Source organism: Hemitrygon akajei, chromosome 5 (assembly GCF_048418815.1).
Source record: "Hemitrygon akajei chromosome 5, sHemAka1.3, whole genome shotgun sequence".
NCBI lineage: Eukaryota > Metazoa > Chordata > Chondrichthyes > Myliobatiformes > Dasyatidae > Hemitrygon > Hemitrygon akajei.
Window position 1 is genome coordinate 76,906,814 of NC_133128.1, and position 22,595 is coordinate 76,929,408.

Sequence of the window (22,595 nt, forward strand, 5' to 3'; positions counted from 1 at the left end):
GATTGGTACAGTGCACTGGAGAGGGAAGTGTGAATGCCCTAGTTGGGTGATCTTTCATTGATACTGCTATGGTTATTATTCTATAGACTTGTTGAGTATGCCCACATGAAAATGAATCTCATGATTGTATATGGTAACATATATGTACTTTGACAATAAAATTTACTTGGAACTTGAGATGTGGATGTTTGGAAATACTCAGACACCAGAGCTTCTTTGATGTAGTCCTCCATGCTGTTTCTCTCTGGGGCCGATAGGTAGAAGAGCTGTCCCTGGGGAGGACAAGTATTCAGCAACAGATCAACGGTGCAGTCGTCGTCCTGGTGAGGCAATGGGGTGGTAGCCTTTTTCTTGCTGAAGACCTCCATCAGACCTGAATATTCGGCAATTACTCTAGACAAATCAGATGCATTGGGGTTAGAGGTAGAAAGTTCAACAGATATTTCAGGTGGCATGTCAGAAGTAGTCTCAAAAGTAGTTGCAGGCATTGTCTGAGAGGTAGTCTCGGAAGTTGTCTTGTAACTAGTCCCGGATGCAGTCCTGGAAGATGTCTCAGAAGGTTTCTTCAAAGTAAGCCCAGGAGGTATTTCCAGAGGTAAAGACTTAGGCTTCTTTACGAGGAAATTCTCACACTGGTTTATCCAGTCTAGAACAACATCAGTAGTTCAATTGACTTTCGGGTTGTAAGATGAAATCCAGCGATGACCCAGAATGAATAGTACTTCTGGTGAGTGAAGAAGATGGAGCTAAATTGATTCCATATGCTTGCCAGTCTTGAGCTTCAGCTGAAATGCTTGATGGTTGATCTGCCCTGGCAGCAAATGTCTCACATCCAGAGCCATGGCAGTAAGCTGCTGGTTGAGATGCAAGAGGTGGATTTTCAATCTTCTTGCCAGCTTGAGATCCAAAAAAAGCTGGCAGCCACTCTAGCCAAAGTTAGACCCTGCCATCCAGAGTCAGAGTGTTTCTAGAGTACTGAGGATCTCCTGAAACATTCCATATTTTCTAAGTGGCAAACATTTAATTAGCGTTGTGAAGAGGAATAGTGAGTTTACTACTCAGGTTTCTGAGTCTGGTTCTTTTTGGACAATTTTCACTTCAAAAGTAGTCTGTTGATAACAAAAACTCTTGAGTTTTGTTGTGAATGTATATGGACTTTATGTATATTTCCTACTTACCACCTATGAAGGAGCTGCCGCTACAATACTTAACCTTTCAGTTTCTGGTCTTTTACTGTCTTTGCAGAAAGCAGCACTCTTAATGAGATGTCATCAACAGGACAGACAACAGGTATTGAAAATGCCTCACTGAAAATATTATTTTCGTAAGAAAAGTCTTGCATGAATCAGGCAATTAACAAATACTGGGATTTACTGTATTGTATTACCGAAATATTAAGGATGGCATCAGTATTTTCAATCCAATGTTCTTGCAATATTTACCAAATGAGTTCTCACATACTGCTCATAACTAAAACCTGTAAATATGCCCTCTTCAAAATATATCCAATATCCTCATGAAAGCTGATGTGCAATGGCTTCCGTTGTCTTTTCAGGCAGTGCATTCTGCACATTGTAAACCAGCTGTGTAAAAAATTTTTTTTTCCCTTCTTTCCATTCCAGACTCTATGAATTATGTTAGCAGCACAAATGTTGAGCACAGACCCTTCAGACAGTGGAAATTATTTAAAAGAGAAGCAATGTAATGGCAGATAGGAGGGAAATAAATCTGGGCCAATACAAAAAAAAAACACATTTCGAAAATAAATAAATAAACAATAAATATCGAGAATATCCGATAAAAGGTCCTTGAAATTGAATCCATAAGTCATGGGAATAATGATGGGGCAAGTGAAGTTCAGGAAGTTTGAGATTCCCTCTTGATGCTCTCCAGGGGCCAGAACATTCTTTCTCAGATACAGGGCAAAATGTGGCCTGACCAACACAATATAAACCCTTCCATATTTTCTGTGTGGCAAAAATTTACAAGGGTTGTATGGGGGAATAGTGAGTTTACTATGCAGGTTTTGGAGCATGGTTCTGTTTGAACAACTTTCAATTCAAAACCAGCCCATTCACATCAAACTCTTGAGCTTGGTATAGATCGGTACAGCGCACCGGCGAGGGAACTGCTGCTACAAAAACTAACATTTCTGTTTCTGATCTTTTACTGTCTTTGCAGAGAGCAGCACTTTTAATGCTGCATCATCGCCAACACATACAACAGGTATTGAAAATAACTCTTTCAAAATATTACATATATAATTAAAATCTTGCATGAATCAGGTAATTAACAAATACCAGGATTTGCTGTATTGTGTTACAGAAATATTAAGGATGGTATCAGTATTTTCAATCCAATGTTCTTGCAATATTTACCAAATGAGTTCTCGCATACTGTTCTTAACTAAAACCTGTAAATATGTCCTCTACGAAATATATCCAATATCCTCATGAAAGCTGATGTGCAATGGCTTCCGTTGTCTTCTCAGGCAGTGCATTCTGCACATTGTAAACCAACTGTGTAAAAAATATTAAAAACAATTTCCCTTCTTTCCATTCTAGAAACTATGAATTATGTTAGCAGCACAAATGCTGAGCACAGACCCTTCAGACAATGGAAAATATTTAAAAGAGAAGCAATGTAATGGTTGATAGGAGGGAAATAAAACTGGGCCAATAAAAAAAAACACATTTTGAAAATAAATAAACAAGCAAACAAACAAACAATAAATATCGAGAACATCAGATAAAAGGTCCTTGAAAGTAAATCCATAAGTCATGGGAATAATGAAGGGGCAAATGAAGTTCAGGAAGTTTGAGATTCCCTCTAGATGCTCTCCAGGGGCCAGAACATTCTTTCTCAGATACAGGGCAAAATGTGGTCTGACCAACACAATATAAACCCTTCCATATTTTCTGTGTGGCAAAAATTTACAAGGGTTGTGATGGGGGAATAGTGAGTTTACTACGCAGGTTTTGGAGCATGGTTCTGTTTGAACAACTTTCAATTCAAAACTAGTGCGTTGACATCAAACTCTTGAGTTTGGTATAGATTGGTACAGTGCACTGGCGAGGGAAGTGTGAACGCCCTAGTTGGGTGATCTTTCATTGATACTGCTATGGTTATTATTCTATAGACTTGTTGAGTATGCCCACAAGAAATGAATCTCATGGTTGTATATGGTAACATATATGTACTTTGACAATAAAATTTACTTGGAACTTGAGATGTGGATGTTTGGAAATACTCAGATGCCAGAGCTTCTTTGATGTAGTCCTCCATGCTGTTTCTATCTGGGGCCGATAGATAGAAGAGCTGTCCCTGGGGAGGACAAGTATTCAGCAACTGATCAATGGTGCCGTCGTCGTCCTGGTGAGGCAGTAGAGTGGTAGTCTTTTTCTTGCTGAAGACCTCCATCAGACCTGAATATTCTGCAAGAACTCTAGATTGGGGTTAGATGCGAAAAGTTCAGCAGATATTTCAGGTGGCATGTCAGAAGTAGTCTCAAAAGTAGTTGCAGGCTTTGTCTGAGAGGTAGTCTCGGCAGTTGTCTTGGAGCTAGTCCCGGATGCAGTCCTGGAAGATGTCTCAGAAGGTGTCTTCATAGTAAGCCCAGGAGGTATTTCCAGAGGTAATGACTTAGGCTTCTTTTCAAGGAATTTCTCACACTGGTTTGACCAGTCTAGGAGTACATCAGTAATTCAATTGACTTTCGGGTTGTGAGATGAAATCCAGGGATGACCCAGAATGAATAGTACTTCTGGGGAGCGAAGAAGATGGAGCTAAATTGATTCCATATGCTAGTCAATCTTGAGCTTCAGCTGAAATGCTTGATGGTTGATCTGCCCTGGCAGCAAATGTCTCACATCCAGAGCCATAGCAGTAAGCTGCTGGTTGAGATGCAAGAGGTGGATTTTCAATCTTCTTGCCAGCCTGAGATCCAAAAAAAAGCTGGCAGCTACTGTAGCCAAAGTTAGATCCTGCCATCCAGAGTCAGAGTGTTTCTAGAGTACTGAGGATCACCTGAAACATTCCATATTTTCTAAATGGCAAACACTTAAGTAGGGTTGTGAAGGGGAATAGTGAGTTTTCTACACAGGTTTCTGAGTCTGGTTCTTTTTGGACAATTTTCACTTCAAAAGTAGTCTGGTGATAACAAAAACTCTTGAGTTTTGTTGTGAATGTATATGGACTTTATGTATATTTCCTACTTACCACCTATGAAGGAGCTGCCGCTACAATACTTAACCTTTCAGTTTCTGGTCTTTTACTGTCTTTGCAGAAAGCAGCACACTTAATGGGATGTCATCAACAAGCCAGACAACAGGTATTGAAAATGACTCTCTGAAAATATTATTTATGTAAGAAAAGTCTTGCATGAATCAGATAATTAACAAATACTGGGATTTGCTGTATTGTATTACAGAAATATTAAGGATGGTATCAGTATTTTCAATCCAATGTTCTTGCAATATTTACCAAATGAGTTCTCGCATACTGCTCTTAACTAAAACCTGTAAATATGTCCTCTTCGAAATATATCCAATGTCCTCATGAAAGCTGATGTGCAATGGCTTCCATTGTCTTCTCAGTCAGTGCATTCTGCACATTGTAAACCAGCTGTGTAAAAAATATTAAAAACAATTTCCCTTTTTTCCATTCCAGAAACTATGAATTATGTTAGCAGCACAAATGTTGAGTACAGATCCTTCAGACAGTGGATATTATTTAAAAGAGAAACAATGGAATGGTTGATAGGAGGGAAATAAAACTGGGCCAATACAAAAATATCACATTTTGAAAATAAATAAATAAACAATAAATATCGAGAATATCGGATAAAAGGTCCTTGAAATTGAATCCATAAGTCATGGGAATAATGAAGGGGCAAGTGAAGTTCAGGATGTTTGAGATTCCCTCTTGACGCTCTCCAGGGGCCAGAACATTCTTTCTCAGATACAGGGCAAAATGTGGTCTGACCAACACAATATAAACCCTTCCATATTTTCTTTGTGGCAAAAATTTACAAGGGTTGTGATGGGGGAATAGCGAGTTTACTACGCAGGTTTTGGAGCATGGTTCTGTTTGAACAACTTTCAATTCAAAACTAGCCCGATGACATCAAACTCTTGAGTTTGTTATAGATCGGTACAGCGCACCGGCAAGGAAACTGCTGCTACAAAAACTAACATTTCTATTTCTGATCTTCTACTGTCTTTGCAGAGAGCAGCACTTTTAATGCTGCGTCATCGCCAACACATACAACAGGTATTGAGAATAACTCTTTGAAAATATTACATATGTAAGTAAAATCTTGCATGAATCAGGTAATTAACAAATACCAGGATTTGTTGTATTGAGTTATAGAAATATAAGTACAGTGTCAGTGTTTCCAATCCATTGTTGCAGACATGTATTGAATGATTGTTGGTATTCTGCTCTCATCCAAAACCTGTAAATATGTCACCTTCAAAATATATCCAATCTCCTCCTGAAAGCTGAAGTTGCAAAGTCTTCCATCATCTTCTCCAGTAGTGCATTCTGAACATTGTGAAATAGCTGTGTAAAACATAATTTTCTCTTATTTCCTTTCTACTACCTAATATTTATGATTGCTCCACAAATGCTAATTACTGACCCTCCAGACAATGGAAGCTGTTTAATGGAGAAGCAATGTCATGCTAGCTGGGAGGTCAACCTACTTTCTTGCAGATAATGATGTATCCATTCAAATAGGATGAGAACAATGAACTTGTGTCATATACAGTATGTCTAGTTCTGTCCTGATCTTTATAATTTTCTCTGAGTTACTATTTCTATCAAAAGTCCTAGAAATTGGCACAATTGTAGTTAAGTATAATTGGAATTATCGTATAATCAATTAGTTGTTTCATTTCCGTTTCAGGGAAGAGTTTGTTTTACACTGAAGTGACGGGCGTACTGCATTTTTTACGTCTTCCTATATATCTGAACTATTCTGCTGTGTGTGTTTTAGTTGATATTTTTTCCCACCCCTCTGTTCCCTCACTTGCTTCTATCACCAAATTAAGAACATGGACTTACTTGGTATTTCAACATACAAAAGTTAATTGTAAAGGAAGGCTGATTACAAATAACACTTCTTTTTATAATTCGAAGCGAATAGTGGTGCAATCACACACTAAACTCGGGCACAAACAGAGTAGGTCCCTGGAAAAAAGAAGCACATTCACTGGAATAGAACTCATCACATTCTTTGGTCATTATGTCAATCAGGTTTTTAAGATTAGCATCAGTGTGAATCAAATCTTCCTGTCAAGCGGAATGGAATGACAGTCAGGAATCTCCCAGTGCCATTCTCAATTTTCTCTAGGCAAGGGAGATTCAATGAAGGTTCAGAGCATATTTTCAGCCTGACATATGGATAGATCAACAGGGAATTCATCAAAAACAGAGAAAGATGAGAAAGAGAACAGAAAGAGAACAGAGAAAGAGAAAGTAGAGGGATCTGCATGGAAACAGGATTTGAAGATCCAATCAAAACGCCAGCTGAAAGATTTGTTTGCAATACTTCTCCATTTAGGATATGGGTGCCAATTTAACTCTAGTTTGTCATTTTCCCAGTGGTCATAATGGAAATTGAGCCATGAGGACTAGACAGACCATGATATCAGTAAAGGTCTGATAGTAATGTATCAATGCAGCTGGCAGGTTGGATTCATCCTTGAAGCTGTAATGTGTTTGACACACAGAAAGGATCAAGTGTTCAGCCAATGGGAGGACCCCAGAATCACTTTTCAATGGCTTGTGAAATACATGTTGATTAATTATTTCTGAAACTATTTCAAGTTGTCCCACAATGGATGCTTCCTGACATATTTACAGAGCTGCCATTATCGGCAGGGAAGAGTGACACATCTCATCACATGTGCTACACAGCAGCCATGGGCTTGTACTTCTCAGTCCTCTTCCAGGTGCCGAATGCCTTGTGTTCAGGACTGGAGATACCTACCACAGGTCAGAGTTTGCTGCACACCTTTCCATAAATGAGGCTGCAGGCTGATTTATTCCAACTGAACTGGTATACAGCATCCTCTCTTGGCTTTTCGAGTGAGGACGTAGAGGACGGACTTCCCTACAACACAAAGTATCGTTGAGTGTTTGCGGATTCCATTGTTAACAGCCTGGACCAAGCAAGTTAATAAGAACTCACTGAAGATTAAGGTGCTAGTTGTCTAATTTGATGGTTTGCTGCTTGATATATTGGAAGGAATCAAGGTACATTTAATCCGTAGCAATCCCTGAGTTATCAGTAGATAAGCCTCCATGATATAGGTTAGAGTGGAGCCAATTCCAGTAATGTGCTGAAGTGGAAATTACTGGGAACTTCAAGAGAACCTGTAACACTGGTACTCACAGCCACATTGGCACCAGTTAGTACTGAGCTGAGCTTTCACTACTGGGAGACTTTGTTTATGCTACAAAAGCTATTGAGATTTTGGTCACCAGAGGCTGCGTGCTGGTTCCACTGAGGGATTTGGCTGGCACATCCATGTTGGAACGAATGGATTCCAGGTTCCGAGCACATGGTGCTGGACAGCTCATGCTTTATGACATCCTGCCCAGGTTTCCTGTTGCACCTGCCGATGGGCCAGACATTTCACTGCAGGCTCCCATCAGCATTCCTTTGTAGGGCAACACTCTGCTCCTCTCACCAAAGTCCTCTACAGCGGAAATAACGTGTCCTCAGCCTTTGCTGAGCTGGCAGGAGTCACCCCTTTCCCCAAGCTCTGAAATGGTAACCTACCACATGCAGCTCTGGTTGTACACCAGGCTCCTCATCACTCAGAGTGTGCGTACCTGAATGAGTGGCAGGTAGCTTTAAGTTAAATGGTGATGTTTCGTCAATCACACTGTCGGTTCCTGCCACCTGATCCCCCGATGATCCCATGAGTTCGGTTTCTGAGGCTGATGTGCGAGCTGAACCCACAAAAAACATCTGGCCTGGACAGGGGACATGGCCGAGTACTAAAGACCTGTGTTGATTAACTGGCTGGTGTGTTCACCGGGATCTTTAACCTTTGGTTTCAGCAGCGACTGGTACCCACCTGCTTTAAGCCGACTTCAATTATACTGGTGGCCAAGAAGAGCATGGCGACCTACCTCAATAATGCTCACCCAGCAACACTTACATCCACAGTGATGACGTGTTTTGAGAGCTGGTGATGAAACAGCTGAACTCCTGCCTGATTTAGATCCACTCCAAATTTTCCTACAGGAGCAAAAGGTCCACAGTAGATGCCATCTTATTGGTTCTTCGTTCAACCCTGGAACATTTGGACAGCAAAGATGCAGACACCAGGACGATCTTTATTGATTACAGCTCAGCATTCAATACCATCATCCCCACAGAACTAATCAATAAGCCACAAAACCTCCTTCTGAAATTGGGTCCTGGAATTCCTCACTTGAAGACTCTACTCAGTTCAGATTGTCAACAACATGTCCTCCACAATTACCATCAGCACAGGTGCACCGCAAGGCCGTGTACTTTGCCCCCTGCTCTACACGCTTTACACTTATGACTGTGTAGCTCAGCGCAGCTGCAATGCTATATTCAAGTTTGCTAACAATACCACTGCCGTTGCTGAATCCAAGGTGGTGAAGAATCAGCATATAGGAGGGAGGTTAAAAATATGGCTGAGTGGTGTCATAACAGCAACCTCTCACTCAATGTCAGCAAGACCATGGAGCTGATTATAGACTTCAGAAGAACGAAACCAGAGGTCCATGAACTGGTCCTCTTCAGAGGATCGTATGTGGAGAGGGTTAGCAACTTTAAATTCCTGGTGTTTGTATTTCAGAGGAAGCATGGCAGCACATCTATTTCCTGACGTCTTTAGGAGTTTGCTGAGATTCAGCATGACATCTAAAACTGTAACAAACTTCTGTAGGTGTGTAGTGGAGAGAATATTGACTGGCTGCATCACAGCCTGGCATGGATTCACCAATCCCCATGAATGGCAAATGCTACAAAAAGTAGTGGATACACTCCAGTCCATCACGGGTAAAGCCTTCCCAACATTTGAGTCAATCTGATTAAGCAGTGTCGTGGGAGACAAGCATCCATCATTAGGGACCCCACCCTTCAGGAAGAAGGTACAAGAACCTCAGGACTCGCACCACCAGGTTTAGGAACTGTTATTACCCCTATGTTATTACTATTATTACTATTAGGCTCTTGACCATAGGGGATTACATCACTTAACTTAACCCATCATTTAAATGTTCTCTCAACCATTAAACTCACTTTCAAGGACTCTTTATTTCATGTTCTCAATATATATTGCTTATTTATCTAAAATATTGTTTCTTCTTTGTGTATGTGCACAGTTTGTTGTCTTTGGCAACAAACTTATGTATTACATATATAAGTAAAATCTTGCATGAATCAGGTAATTAACAAATACCAGGATTTTCTGTATTGTATTACAGAAATATTAAGGATGGTATCAGTATTTTCAATCCAATGTTCTTGCAATATTTACCAAATGAGTTCTCGCATACTGCTCTTAACTAAAACCTGTAAATATGTCCTCTTCGAAATATATCCAATGTCCTCATGAAAGCTGATGTGCAATGGCTTCCGTTGTCTTCTCAGGCAGTGCATTCTGCACATTGTAAACCAGCTGTGTAAAAAATATTAAAAACAATTTCCCTTCCTTCCATTCCAGAAACTATGAATTATGTTAGCAGCACAAATGTTGAGCACAGATCCTTCAGACAGTGGAAATTATTGAAAAGAGAAGCAATGTAATGGTAGATAGGAGGGGAATAAAACTGGGCCAATACAAAAAAAAACCATTTCAAATATAATTAAATAAACAATAAATATCGAAAACATCAGATAAAAGGTCCTTGAAAGTGAATCCATAAGTCATGGGAATAATGATGGGGCAAGTGAAGTTCAGGAAGTTTGAGATTCCCTCTTGATGCTCTCCAGGGGCCAGAACATTCTTTCTCAGATACAGGGCAAAATGTGGTCTGACCAACACAATATAAACCCTTCCATATTTTTTGTGTGGCAAAAATTTACAAGGGTTGTGATGGGGGAATAGTGAGTTTACTATGCAGGTTTTGGAGCATGGTTCTATTTGAACAATTTTCAATTCAAAACTAGCCCGATGACATCAAACTCTTGAGTTTGGTATAGATCCGTACAGTGTACCGGCGAGGGAACTGTGAACGCCCGAGTTGGGTGATCTTTCATTGATACTGCTATGGTTATTATTCTATAGACTTGTTGAGTATGCCCACAAGAAAATGAATCTCATTGTTGTATATGGTAACATATATGTACTTTGACAATAAAATTTACTTGGAACTTGAGATGTGGATGTTTGGAAATACTCAGACACCAGAGCTTCTTTGATGTAGTCCTCCATGCTGTTTCTATCTGGGGCCGATAGGTAGAAGAGCTGTCCCTGGGGAGGACAAGTATTCAGCAACAGATCAACGGTGCAGTCGTCGTCCTGGTGAGGCAATGGGGTGGTAGCCTTTTTCTTGCTGAAGACCTCCATCAGACCTGAATATTCGGCAATTACTCTAGACAAATCAGATGCATTGGGGTTAGAGGTAGAAAGTTCAACAGATATTTCAGGTGGCATGTCAGAAGTAGTCTCAAAAGTAGTTGCAGGCGTTGTCTGAGAGGTAGTCTCGGAAGTTGTCTTGGAGCTAGTCCTGGATGCAGTCCTGGAAGATGTCTCAGAAGGTGTCTTCAAAGTAAGCCCAGGAGGTATTTCCAGAGGTAATGACTTAGGCTTCTTTACGAGGAATTTCTCACACTGGTTTAACCAGTCTAGAACAACATCAGTAGTTCAATTGACTTTCGGGTTGTAAGATGAAATCCGGCGATGACCCAGAATGAATAGTACTTCTGGTGAGTGAAGAAGATGGAGCTAAATTGATACCACATGCTTGCCAATCTTGAGCTTCAGCAGAAATGCCTCATGGTTGATCTGCCCCATCAGCAAATGTCTCACATCCAGAGCCATGGCAGTAAGCTGCTGGTTGAGATGCAAGAGGTGGATTTTCAATCTTCTTGCCAGCTTGAGATCCAAAAAAAGCTGGCAGCCACTGTAGCCAAAGTTAGACCCTGCCATCCAGAGTCAGAGTGTTTCTAGAGTACTGAGGATCTCCTGAAACATTCCATATTTTCTAAGTGGCAAACATTTAATTAGCATTGTGAAGAGGAATAGTGAGTTTACTACTCAGGTTTCTGAGTCTGGTTCTTTTTGGACAATTTTCACTTCAAAAGTAGTCTGTTGATAACAAAAACTCTTGAGTTTTGTTGTGAATGTATATGGACTTTATGTATCTTTCCTACTTACCACCTATGAAGGAGCTGCCGCTACAATACTTAACCTTTCAGTTTCTGGTCTTTTACTGTCTTTGCAGAAAGCAGCACTCTTAATGGGATGTCATCAACAGGACAGACAACAGGTATTGAAAATGACTCTCTGAAATTATAATTTATATAAGAAAAGTCTTGCATGAATCAGATAATTAACAAATACCGGGATTTGCTGTATTGTATTACAGAAATATTAAGGATGGTATCAGTATTTTCAATCCAATGTTCTTGCAATATTTACCAAATGAGTTCTCGCATACTGCTCATAACTAAAACCTGTAAATATGCCCTCTTCAAAATATATCCAATATCCTCATGAAAGCTGATGTGCAATGGCTTCCGTTGTCTTTTCAGGCAGTGCATTCTGCACATTGTAAACCAGCTGTGTAAAAAAATTTTTTTTCCCTTCTTTCCATTCCAGACTCTATGAATTATGTTAGCAGCACAAATGTTGAGCACAGACCCTTCAGACAGTGGAAATTATTTAAAAGAGAAGCAATGTAATGGTAGATAGGAGGGAAATAAATCTGGGCCAATACAAAAAAAAACCACATTTCGAAAATAAATAAATAAACAATAAATATCGAGAATATCCGATAAAAGGTCCTTGAAATTGAATCCATAAGTCATGGGAATAATGATGGGGCAAGTGACGTTCAGGAAGTTTGAGATTCCCTCTTGATGCTCTCCAGGGGCCAGAACATTTTTCTCAGATACAGGGCAAAATGTGGCCTGACCAACACAATATAAACCCTTCCATATTTTCTGTGTGGCAAAAATTTACAAAGGTTGTATGGGGGAATAGTGAGTTTACTATGCAGGTTTTGGAGCATGGTTCTGTTTGAACAACTTTCAATTCAAAACCAGCCCATTCACATCAAACTCTTGAGCTTGGTATAGATCGGTACAGCGCACCGGCGAGGGAACTGCTGCTACAAAAACTAACATTTCTGTTTCTGATCTTTTACTGTCTTTGCAGAGAGCAGCACTTTTAATGCTGCATCATCGCCAACACATACAACAGGTATTGAAAATAACTCTTTCAAAATATTACATATATAATTAAAATCTTGCATGAATCAGGTAATTAACAAATACCAGGATTTGCTGTATTGTGTTACAGAAATATTAAGGATGGTATCAGTATTTTCAATCCAATGTTCTTGCAATATTTACCAAATGAGTTCTCGCATACTGTTCTTAACTAAAACCTGTAAATATGTCCTCTACGAAATATATCCAATATCCTCATGAAAGCTGATGTGCAATGGCTTCCATTGTCTTCTCAGGCAGTGCATTCTGCACATTGTAAACCAGCTGTGTAAAAAATATTAAAAACAATTTCCCTTCTTTCCATTCTAGAAACTATGAATTATGTTAGCAGCACAAATGCTGAGCACAGACCCTTCAGACAATGGAAAATATTTAAAAGAGAAGCAATGTAATGGTTGATAGGAGGGAAATAAAACTGGGCCAATAAAAAAAAACACATTTTGAAAATAAATAAACAAGCAAACAAACAAACAATAAATATCGAGAACATCAGATAAAAGGTCCTTGAAAGTAAATCCATAAGTCATGGGAATAATGAAGGGGCAAATGAAGTTCAGGAAGTTTGAGATTCACTCTTGATGCTCTCCAGGGGCCAGAACATTCTTTCTCAGATACAGGGCAAAATGTGGTCTGACCAACACAATATAAACCCTTCCATATTTTCTGTGTGGCAAAAATTTACAAGGGTTGTGATGGGGGAATAGTGAGTTTACTACGCAGGTTTTGGAGCATGGTTCTACTTGAACAACTTTCAATTCAAAACTAGTGCGTTGACATCAAACTCTTGAGTTTGTTATAGATCTGTACAGCGCACTGGCAAGGAAACTGCTGCTACAAAAACTAACATTTCTATTTCTGATCTTCTACTGTCTTTGCAGAGAGCAGCACTTTTAATGCTGCGTCATCGCCAACACATACAACAGGTATTGAGAATAACTCTTTGAAAATATTACATATGTAAGTAAAATCTTGCATGAATCAGGTAATTAACAAATACCAGGATTTGTTGTATTGAGTTATAGAAATATAAGTACAGTGTCAGTGTTTCCAATCCATTGTTGCAGACATGTATTGAATGATTGTTGGTATTCTGCTCTCATCCAAAACCTGTAAATATGTCACCTTCAAAATATATCCAATCTCCTCCTGAAAGCTGAAGTTGCAAAGTCTTCCATCATCTTCTCCAGTAGTGCATTCTGAACATTGTGAAATAGCTGTGTAAAACATAATTTTCTCTTATTTCCTTTCTACTACCTAATATTTATGATTGCTCCACAAATGCTAATTACTGACCCTCCAGACAATGGAAGCTGTTTAATGGAGAAGCAATGTCATGCTAGCTGGGAGGTCAACCTACTTTCTTGCAGATAATGATGTATCCATTCAAATAGGATGAGAACAATGAACTTGTGTCATATACAGTATGTCTAGTTCTGTCCTGATCTTTATAATTTTCTCTGAGTTACTATTTCTATCAAAAGTCCTAGAAATTGGCACAATTGTAGTTAAGTATAATTGGAATTATCGTATAATCAATTAGTTGTTTCATTTCCGTTTCAGGGAAGAGTTTGTTTTACACTGAAGTGACGGGCGTACTGCATTTTTTACGTCTTCCTATATATCTGAACTATTCTGCTGTGTGTGTTTTATTTGATATTTTTTCCCACCCCACTGTTCCCTCACTTGCTTCTATCACCAAATTAAGAACATGGACTTACTTGGTATTTCAACATACAAAAGTTAATTGTAAAGGAAGGCTGATTACAAATAACACTTCTTTTTATAATTCGAAGCGAATAGTGGTGCAATCACACACTAAACTCGGGCACAAACAGAGTAGGTCCCTGGAAAAAAGAAGCACATTCACTGGAATAGAACTCACCACATTCTTTGGTCATTATGTCAATCAGGTTTTTAAGATTAGCATCAGTGTGAATCAAATCTTCCTGTCAAGCGGAATGGAATGACAGTCAGGAATCTCCCAGTGCCATTCTCAATTTTCTCTAGGCAAGGGAGATTCAATGAAGGTTCAGAGCATATTTTCAGCCTGACATATGGATAGATCAACAGGGAATTCATCAAAAACAGAGAAAGATGAGAAAGAGAACAGAAAGAGAACAGAGAAAGAGAAAGTAGAGGGATCTGCATGGAAACAGGATTTGAAGATCCAATCAAAATGCCAGCTGAAAGATTTGTTTGCAATACTTCTCCATTTAGGATATGGGTGCCAATTTAACTCTAGTTTGTCATTTTCCCAGTGGTCATAATGGAAATTGAGCCATGAGGACTAGACAGACCATGATATCAGTAAAGGTCTGATAGTAATGTATCAATGCAGCTGGCAGGTTGGATTCATCCTTGAAGCTGTAATGTGTTTGACACACAGAAAGGATCAAGTGTTCAGCCAATGGGAGGACCCCAGAATCACTTTTCAATGGCTTGTGAAATACATGTTGATTAATTATTTCTGAAACTATTTCAAGTTGTCCCACAATGGATGCTTCCTGACATATTTACAGAGCTGCCATTATCGGCAGGGAAGAGTGACACATCTCATCACATGTGCTACACAGCAGCCATGGGCTTGTACTTCTCAGTCCTCTTCCAGGTGCCGAATGCCTTGTGTTCAGGACTGGAGATACCTACCACAGGTCAGAGTTTGCTGCACACCTTTCCATAAATGAGGCTGCAGGCTGATTTATTCCAACTGAACTGGTATACAGCATCCTCTCTTGGCTTTTCGAGTGAGGACGTAGAGGACGGACTTCCCTACAACACAAAGTATCGTTGAGTGTTTGCGGATTCCATTGTTAACAGCCTGGACCAAGCAAGTTAATAAGAACTCACTGAAGATTAAGGTGCTAGTTGTCTAATTTGATGGTTTGCTGCTTGATATATTGGAAGGAATCAAGGTACATTTAATCCGTAGCAATCCCTGAGTTATCAGTAGATAAGCCTCCATGATATAGGTTAGAGTGGAGCCAATTCCAGTAATGTGCTGAAGTGGAAATTACTGGGAACTTCAAGAGAACCTGTAACACTGGTACTCACAGCCACATTGGCACCAGTTAGTACTGAGCTGAGCTTTCACTACTGGGAGACTTTGTTTATGCTACAAAAGCTATTGAGATTTTGGTCACCAGAGGCTGCATGCTGGTTCCACTGAGGGATTTGGCTGGCACATCCATGTTGGAACGAATGGATTCCAGGTTCCGAGCACATGGTGCTGGACAGCTCATGCTTTATGACATCCTGCCCAGGTTTCCTGTTGCACCTGCCGATGGGCCAGACATTTCACTGCAGGCTCCCATCAGCGTTCCTTTGTAGGGCAACACTCTGCTCCTCTCACCAAAGTCCTCTACAGCGGAAATAACGTGTCCTCAGCCTTTGCTGAGCTGGCAGGAGTCACCCCTTTCCCCAAGCTCTGAAATGGTAACCTACCACATGCAGCTCTGGTTGTACACCAGGCTCCTCATCACTCAGAGTGTGCGTACCTGAATGAGTGGCAGGTAGCTTTAAGTTAAATGGTGATGTTTCGTCAATCACACTGTCGGTTCCTGCCACCTGATCCCCCGATGATCCCATGAGTTCGGTTTCTGAGGCTGATGTGCGAGCTGAACCCACAAAAAACATCTGGCCTGGACAGGGGACATGGCCGAGTGCTAAAGACCTGTGTTGATTAACTGGCTGGTGTGTTCACGGAGATCTTTAACCTTTGGTTTCAGCAGCGACTGGTACCCACCTGCTTTAAGCCGACTTCAATTATACTGGTGGCCAAGAAGAGCATGGCGACCTACCTCAATAATGCTCACCCAGCAACACTTACATCCACAGTGATGACGTGTTTTGAGAGCTGGTGATGAAACAGCTGAACTCCTGCCTGATTTAGATCCACTCCAAATTTTCCTACAGGAGCAAAAGGTCCACAGTAGATGCCATCTTATTGGTTCTTCGTTCAACCCTGGAACATTTGGACAGCAAAGATGCAGACACCAGGACGATCTTTATTGATTACAGCTCAGCATTCAATACCATCATCCCCACAGAACTAATCAATAAGCCACAAAACCTCCTGCTGAAATTGGGTCCTGGAATTCCTCACTTGAAGACTCTACTCAGTTCAGATTGTCAACAACATGTCCTCCACAATTACCATCAGCACAGGTGCACCGCAAGGCCGCGTACTTTGCCCCCTGCTCTACACGCTTTACACTTATGACTGTGTAGCTAAGCGCAGCTGCAATGCTATATTCAAGTTTGCTAACAATACCACTGCCATTGCTGAATCCAAGGTGGTGAAGAATCAGCATATAGGAGGGAGGTTAAAAATATGGCTGAGTGGTGTCATAACAGCAACCTCTCACTCAATGTCAGCAAGACCATGGAGCTGATTATAGACTTCAGAAGAACGAAACCAGAGGTCCATGAACTGGTCCTCTTCAGAGGATCGTATGTGGAGAGGGTTAGCAACTTTAAATTCCTAGGTGTTTGTATTTCAGAGGAAGCATGGCAGCACATCTATTTCCTGACGTCTTTAGGAGTTTGCTGAGATTCAGCATGACATCTAAAACTGTAACAAACTTCTGTAGGTGTGTAGTGGAGAGAATATTGACTGGCTGCATCACAGCCTGGCATGGATTCACCAATCCCCATGAATGGCAAATGCTACAAAAAGTAGTGGATACACTCCAGTCCATCACGGGTAAAGCCTTCCCAACATTTGAGTCAATCTGATTAAGCAGTGTCATGGGAGACAAACATCCATCATTAGGGACCCCGCCCTTCAGGAAGAAGGTACAAGAACCTCAGGACTCGCACCACCAGGTTTAGGAACTGTTATTACCCCTATGTTATTACTATTATTACTATTAGGCTCTTGACCATAGGGGATTACATCACTTAACTTAACCCATCATTTAAATGTTCTCTCAACCATTAAACTCACTTTCAAGGACTCTTTATTTCATGTTCTCAATATATATTGCTTATTTATTTAAAATATTGTTTCTTCTTTGTGTATGTGCACAGTTTGTTGTCTTTGGCAACAAACTTATGTATTACATATATAAGTAAAATCTTGCATGAATCAGGTAATTAACAAATACTGGGATTTGCTGTATTGTATTACAGAAATATTAAGGATGGTATCAGTATTTTCAATCCAATGTTCTTGCAATATTTACCAAATGAGTTCTCGCATACTGCTCTTAACTAAAACCTGTAAATATGTCCTCTTCAAAATATATCCAATGTCCTCATGAAAGCTGATGTGCAATGGCTTCCGTTGTCTTCTCAGGCAGTGCATTCTGCACATTGTAAACCAGCTGTGTAAAAAATATTAAAAACAATTTCCCTTCCTTCCATTCCAGAAACTATGAATTATGTTAGCAGCACAAATGTTGAGCACAGATCCTTCAGACAGTGGAAATTATTGAAAAGAGAAGCAATGTAATGGTAGATAGGAGGGGAATAAAACTGGGCCAATAAAAAAAAAACCATTTCAAATATAAATAAATAAACAATAAATATCGAAAACATCAGATAAAAGGTCCTTGAAAGTGAATCCATAAGTCATGGGAATAATGAAGGGGCAAGTGAAGTTCAGGAAGTTTGAGATTCACTCTTGATGCTCTCCAGGGGCCAGAAAATTCTTTCTCAGATACAGGGCAAAATGTGGTCTGACCAACACAATATAAACCCTTCCATATTTTTTGTGTGGCAAAAATTTACAAGGGTTGTGATGGGGGAATAGTGAGTTTACTATGCAGGTTTTGGAGCATGGTTCTATTTGAACAATTTTCAATTCAAAACTAGCCCAATGACATCAAACTCTTGAGTTTGGTATAGATCCGTACAGTGTACCGGCGAGGGAACTGTGAACGCCCGAGTTGGGTGATCTTTCATTGATACTGCTATGGTTATTATTCTATAGACTTGTTGAGTATGCCCACAAGAAAATGAATCTCATTGTTGTATATGGTAACATATATGTACTTTGACAATAAAATTTACTTGGAACTTGAGATGTGGATGTTTGGAAATACTCAGATGCCAGAGCTTCTTTGATGTAGTCCTCCATGCTGTTTCTCTCTGGGGCCGATAGGTAGAAGAGCTGTCCCTGGGGAGGACAAGTATTCAGCAACAGATCAACGGTGCAGTCGTCGTCCTGGTGAGGCAATGGGGTTGTAGCCTTTTTCTTGCTGAAGACCTCCATCAGACCTGAATATTCGGCAATTACTCTAGACAAATCAGATGCATTGGGGTTAGAGGTAGAAAGTTCAACAGATATTTCAGGTGGCATGTCAGAAGTAGTCTCAAAAGTAGTTGCAGGCGTTGTCTGAGAGGTAGTCTCGGCAGTTGTCTTGGAGCTAGTCCTGGATGCAGTCCTGGAAGATGTCTCAGAAGGTGTCTTCAAAGTAAGCCCAGGAGGTATTTCCAGAGGTAATGACTTAGGCTTCTTTACGAGGAATTTCTCACACTGGTTTGACCAGTCTAGAACAACATCAGTAATTCAATTGACTTTCGGGTTGTAAGATGAAATCCAGCGATGACCCAGAATGAATAGTACTTCTGGTGAGTGAAGAAGATGGAGCTAAATTGATACCACGTGCTTGCCAATCTTGAGCTTCAGCAGAAATGCCTCATGGTTGATCTGCCCCATCAGCAAATGTCTCACATCCAGAGCCATGGCAGTAAGCTGCTGGTTGAGATGCAAGAGGTGGATTTTCAATCTTCTTGCCAGCTTGAGATCCAAAAGCAGCTAGCAGCCACTGCAGCCAAAGTTAGATCAAAGTTAGTCTGTTGATAACAAAAACTCTTGAGTTTTGTTGTGAATGTATATGGACTTTATGTATATTTCCTACTTACCACCTATGAAGGAGCTGCCGCTACAATACTTAACCTTTCAGTTTCTGGTCTTTTACTGTCTTTGCAGAAAGCAGCACTCTTAATGAGATGTCATCAACAGGACAGACAACAGGTATTGAAAATGACTCTCTGAAAATATTATTTTCGTAAGAAAAGTCTTGCATGAATCAGGCAATTAACAAATACTGGGATTTACTGTATTGTATTACCGAAATATTAAGAATGGTATCAGTATTTTCAATCCAAAGTTCTTGCAATATTTACCAAATGAGTTCCCGTATACTGCTCTTAACTAAAACCTGTAAATATGTCCTCTTCGAAATATATCCAATATCCTCATGAAAGCTGATGTGCAATGGCTTCCGTTGTCTTCTCAGGCAGTGCATTCTGCACATTGTAAACCAGCTGTGTAAAAAATATTAAAAACAATTTTAATTCTTTCCATTCCAGAAACTATGAATTATGTACGCAGCACAAATGCTGAGCACAGACCCTTCAGACAATGGAAATTATTTAAAAGAGAAGCAATGTAATGGTAGATAAGAGGGAAATAAAACTGGGCCAATACAAAAAAAAATTACATTTTGAAAATAAATATATAAACAATAAATATCGAGAATATCGGATAAAAGGTCCTTGAAATTGAATCCATAAGTCATGGGAATAATGATGGGGCAAGTGAAGTTCAGGACGTTTGAGATTCCCTCTTGATGCTCTCCAGGGGCCAGAACATTCTTTCTCAGATACAGGGTAAAATGTGGTCTGACCAACACAATATAAACCCATCCATATTTTCTGTGTGGCAAAAATTTACAAGGGTTGTGATGGGGAAATAGTGAGTTTACTGTGCAGGTTTTGGAGCATGGTTCTGTTTGAACAACTTTCAATTCAAAACTAGCCCGTTCACATCAAACTCTTGAGTTTGTTATAGATCTGTACAGCGCACCGGCAAGGGAACTGCTGCTACAATAACTAACATTTCTGTTTCTGATCTTTTCCTGTCTTTGCAGAGAGCAGCACTTTCATTGATGCGTCATCGCCAACACATACAACAGGTATTGAGAATAACTCTTTGAAAATATTACATATGTATGTAAAATCTTGCACGAATCAGGTAATTAACAAATTATAGGATTTGCTGTATTGTATTACAGGAATATTAAAGATGGTATCAGTATTTTCAATCTAATGTTCTTGCAATATCTACCAAATGAGTTCTTGCATACTGCTATTAACTAAATCCTGTAAATATGTCCTCTTCGAAATATATCCAATATCCTCATGAAAGCTGATGAGGAATGGCTTCCGTTGTCTTCTCAGGCAGTGCATTCTGCACATTGTAAACCAGCTGTGTAAAAAATATTAAAAACAATTTCCCTTCTTTCCATTCTAGAAACTATGAATTATGTTAGCAGCACAAATGCTGAGCACAGACCCTTCAGACAATGGAAAATGAATCCATAAGTCATGGGAATAATGAAGGGGCAAGTGAAGTTCAGGAAGTTTGAGATTCCCTCTTGATGCTCTCCAGGGGCCAGAACATTCTTTCTCAGATACAGGGAAAAATGTGGTCTGACCAACACAATATAAACCCTTCCATATTTTCTCTGTGGTAAAAATTTACAAGGGTTGTGATGGGGGAATAGTGAGTTTACTACGCAGGTTTTGGAGCATGGTTCTGTTTGAACAATTTTCAATTCAAAACTAGCCCGTTGACATCAAACTCCTGAGTTTGTTATAGATCAGTACAGCACTGTCCAGCAAGGAAACTGCTGCTACAATAACTAACATTTCTGTTTCTGATCTTTTACTGTCTTTGCAGAGAGCAGCACTTTCATTGATGCGTCATCGCCAACACATACAACAGGTATTGAGAATAACTCTGTGAAAATATTACATATGTATGTAAAATCTTGCATCAATTTTGTAGTTAAAGATTACTGGGATTTGCTGAATTGATTTATAGAAATCTTAGTACATTATCAGTATTTCCAATCCATTGTTGCAGACATTTATTGAATGATTGTTGGTATTCTGCTCTCATCCAAAACCTGTAAATACATCACCTTCAAAATATATCCAATCTCCTCCTGTAAGCTGAGGTTGCAAAGTCTCCCATCATCTTCTCCAGTAGTGCATTCTGCACATTGTGAAATAGCTATGTAAAACATAATTTTCTCTTATTTCCTTTCTACTACCTAATATTTATGATTGCTCCACAAATGCTATTTACTGACCCTCCAGACAATGGAAGCTGTTTAATGGAGAAGCAATGTCATGCTAGCTGGGAGGTCAACCTACTTTCTTGCAGATAATGATGTATCCATTCGAATAGGACGAGAACAATGAACTTGTGTCATATACAGTATGTCTAGTTCTGTCCTGTTCTTTACAATTTCCTCTAAGTTACTATTTCTATCAAAAGTCCTAGAAAGTGGCATCACAGGGAAGATGGCATAACTATTGTGTGCATTTAATTATAGACAACTATTGTATGTAAGAATATGGATCATTTAAAGGAGTGTCCAGGCAATTTTGCAAATGGTATGATTTTAATCAGTGAAGATTGCTGGTGTGGAACTCAAAGTAAATCAATTTTTTGTGTAGTTAGCACCCAAAATAAAAACAACATTATTCAAACAAATTACTTTTAGCCCATTTCCAGCTAGTAATGTTATCAATTCTGAGTCAGTATTTTGAAGATATAAATTCTCGACATCACCAATTTGAGAAGAAAAACAGAATGGACTTTATTCGGTGTGGAATTTGCGAATCACCTTATTTTCTGAGGTGAAGTTTTTGGAAAAAGAAAATAAACAAAAATATGTTTCAGGGCTTCTGAATGATTCTATTTAGAAGCAATGTCATGCAATACATTGCAGCATTCCAATCAAACTTTAGGAAACATTACTAATGCTAAGTACATTGTCATTGTAAAAATAGAAGGCTAAAGGTACTTGTTGTGAAATTAGAGCATTACACTATTAGACAGGAGTAGAATTAGGCTATCTGATTTACTTCACAATCATTCCTAGTTCTTTTTAACCATTTTCTCTGACCTTCTCCCCGTAAACCTTAACCCCTTACCAATGTTAGCCTAACCAAGCTTCCACAGATCTATGTGTCAATGAATTCCATAGATTCAACACCTTCATTCTCATTTCAGTTTTAAAGGGATACCCCTTCATTCCTAATCTGTGCCCTGGACTCCCCTACTACTGGACACATCCTCTCCATTTTCAGTCTATCCAGACCTTGCAGTATTCAACAGGTTTCAATG

The 22,595-nt window shown here is 39.6% G+C and overlaps 1 protein-coding gene across 1 annotated transcript in view; it reads left to right on the forward strand.

The window, feature by feature from the left end:
- LOC140727897 (uncharacterized) overlaps window positions 1–22,595 on the forward strand; it is a 193,654-nt gene that overhangs the window by 61,000 nt on the left and 110,059 nt on the right. The window contains exons 13-22 of the mRNA XM_073045834.1: window positions 1,246–1,290; window positions 2,182–2,226; window positions 4,286–4,330; window positions 5,227–5,271; window positions 11,440–11,484; window positions 12,375–12,419; window positions 13,327–13,371; window positions 19,383–19,427; window positions 20,326–20,370; window positions 21,138–21,182. Coding sequence (XP_072901935.1) covers window positions 1,246–1,290; window positions 2,182–2,226; window positions 4,286–4,330; window positions 5,227–5,271; window positions 11,440–11,484; window positions 12,375–12,419; window positions 13,327–13,371; window positions 19,383–19,427; window positions 20,326–20,370; window positions 21,138–21,182 — 450 coding nt within the window. The remainder of the gene's footprint in view (window positions 1–1,245; window positions 1,291–2,181; window positions 2,227–4,285; window positions 4,331–5,226; window positions 5,272–11,439; window positions 11,485–12,374; window positions 12,420–13,326; window positions 13,372–19,382; window positions 19,428–20,325; window positions 20,371–21,137; window positions 21,183–22,595) is intronic.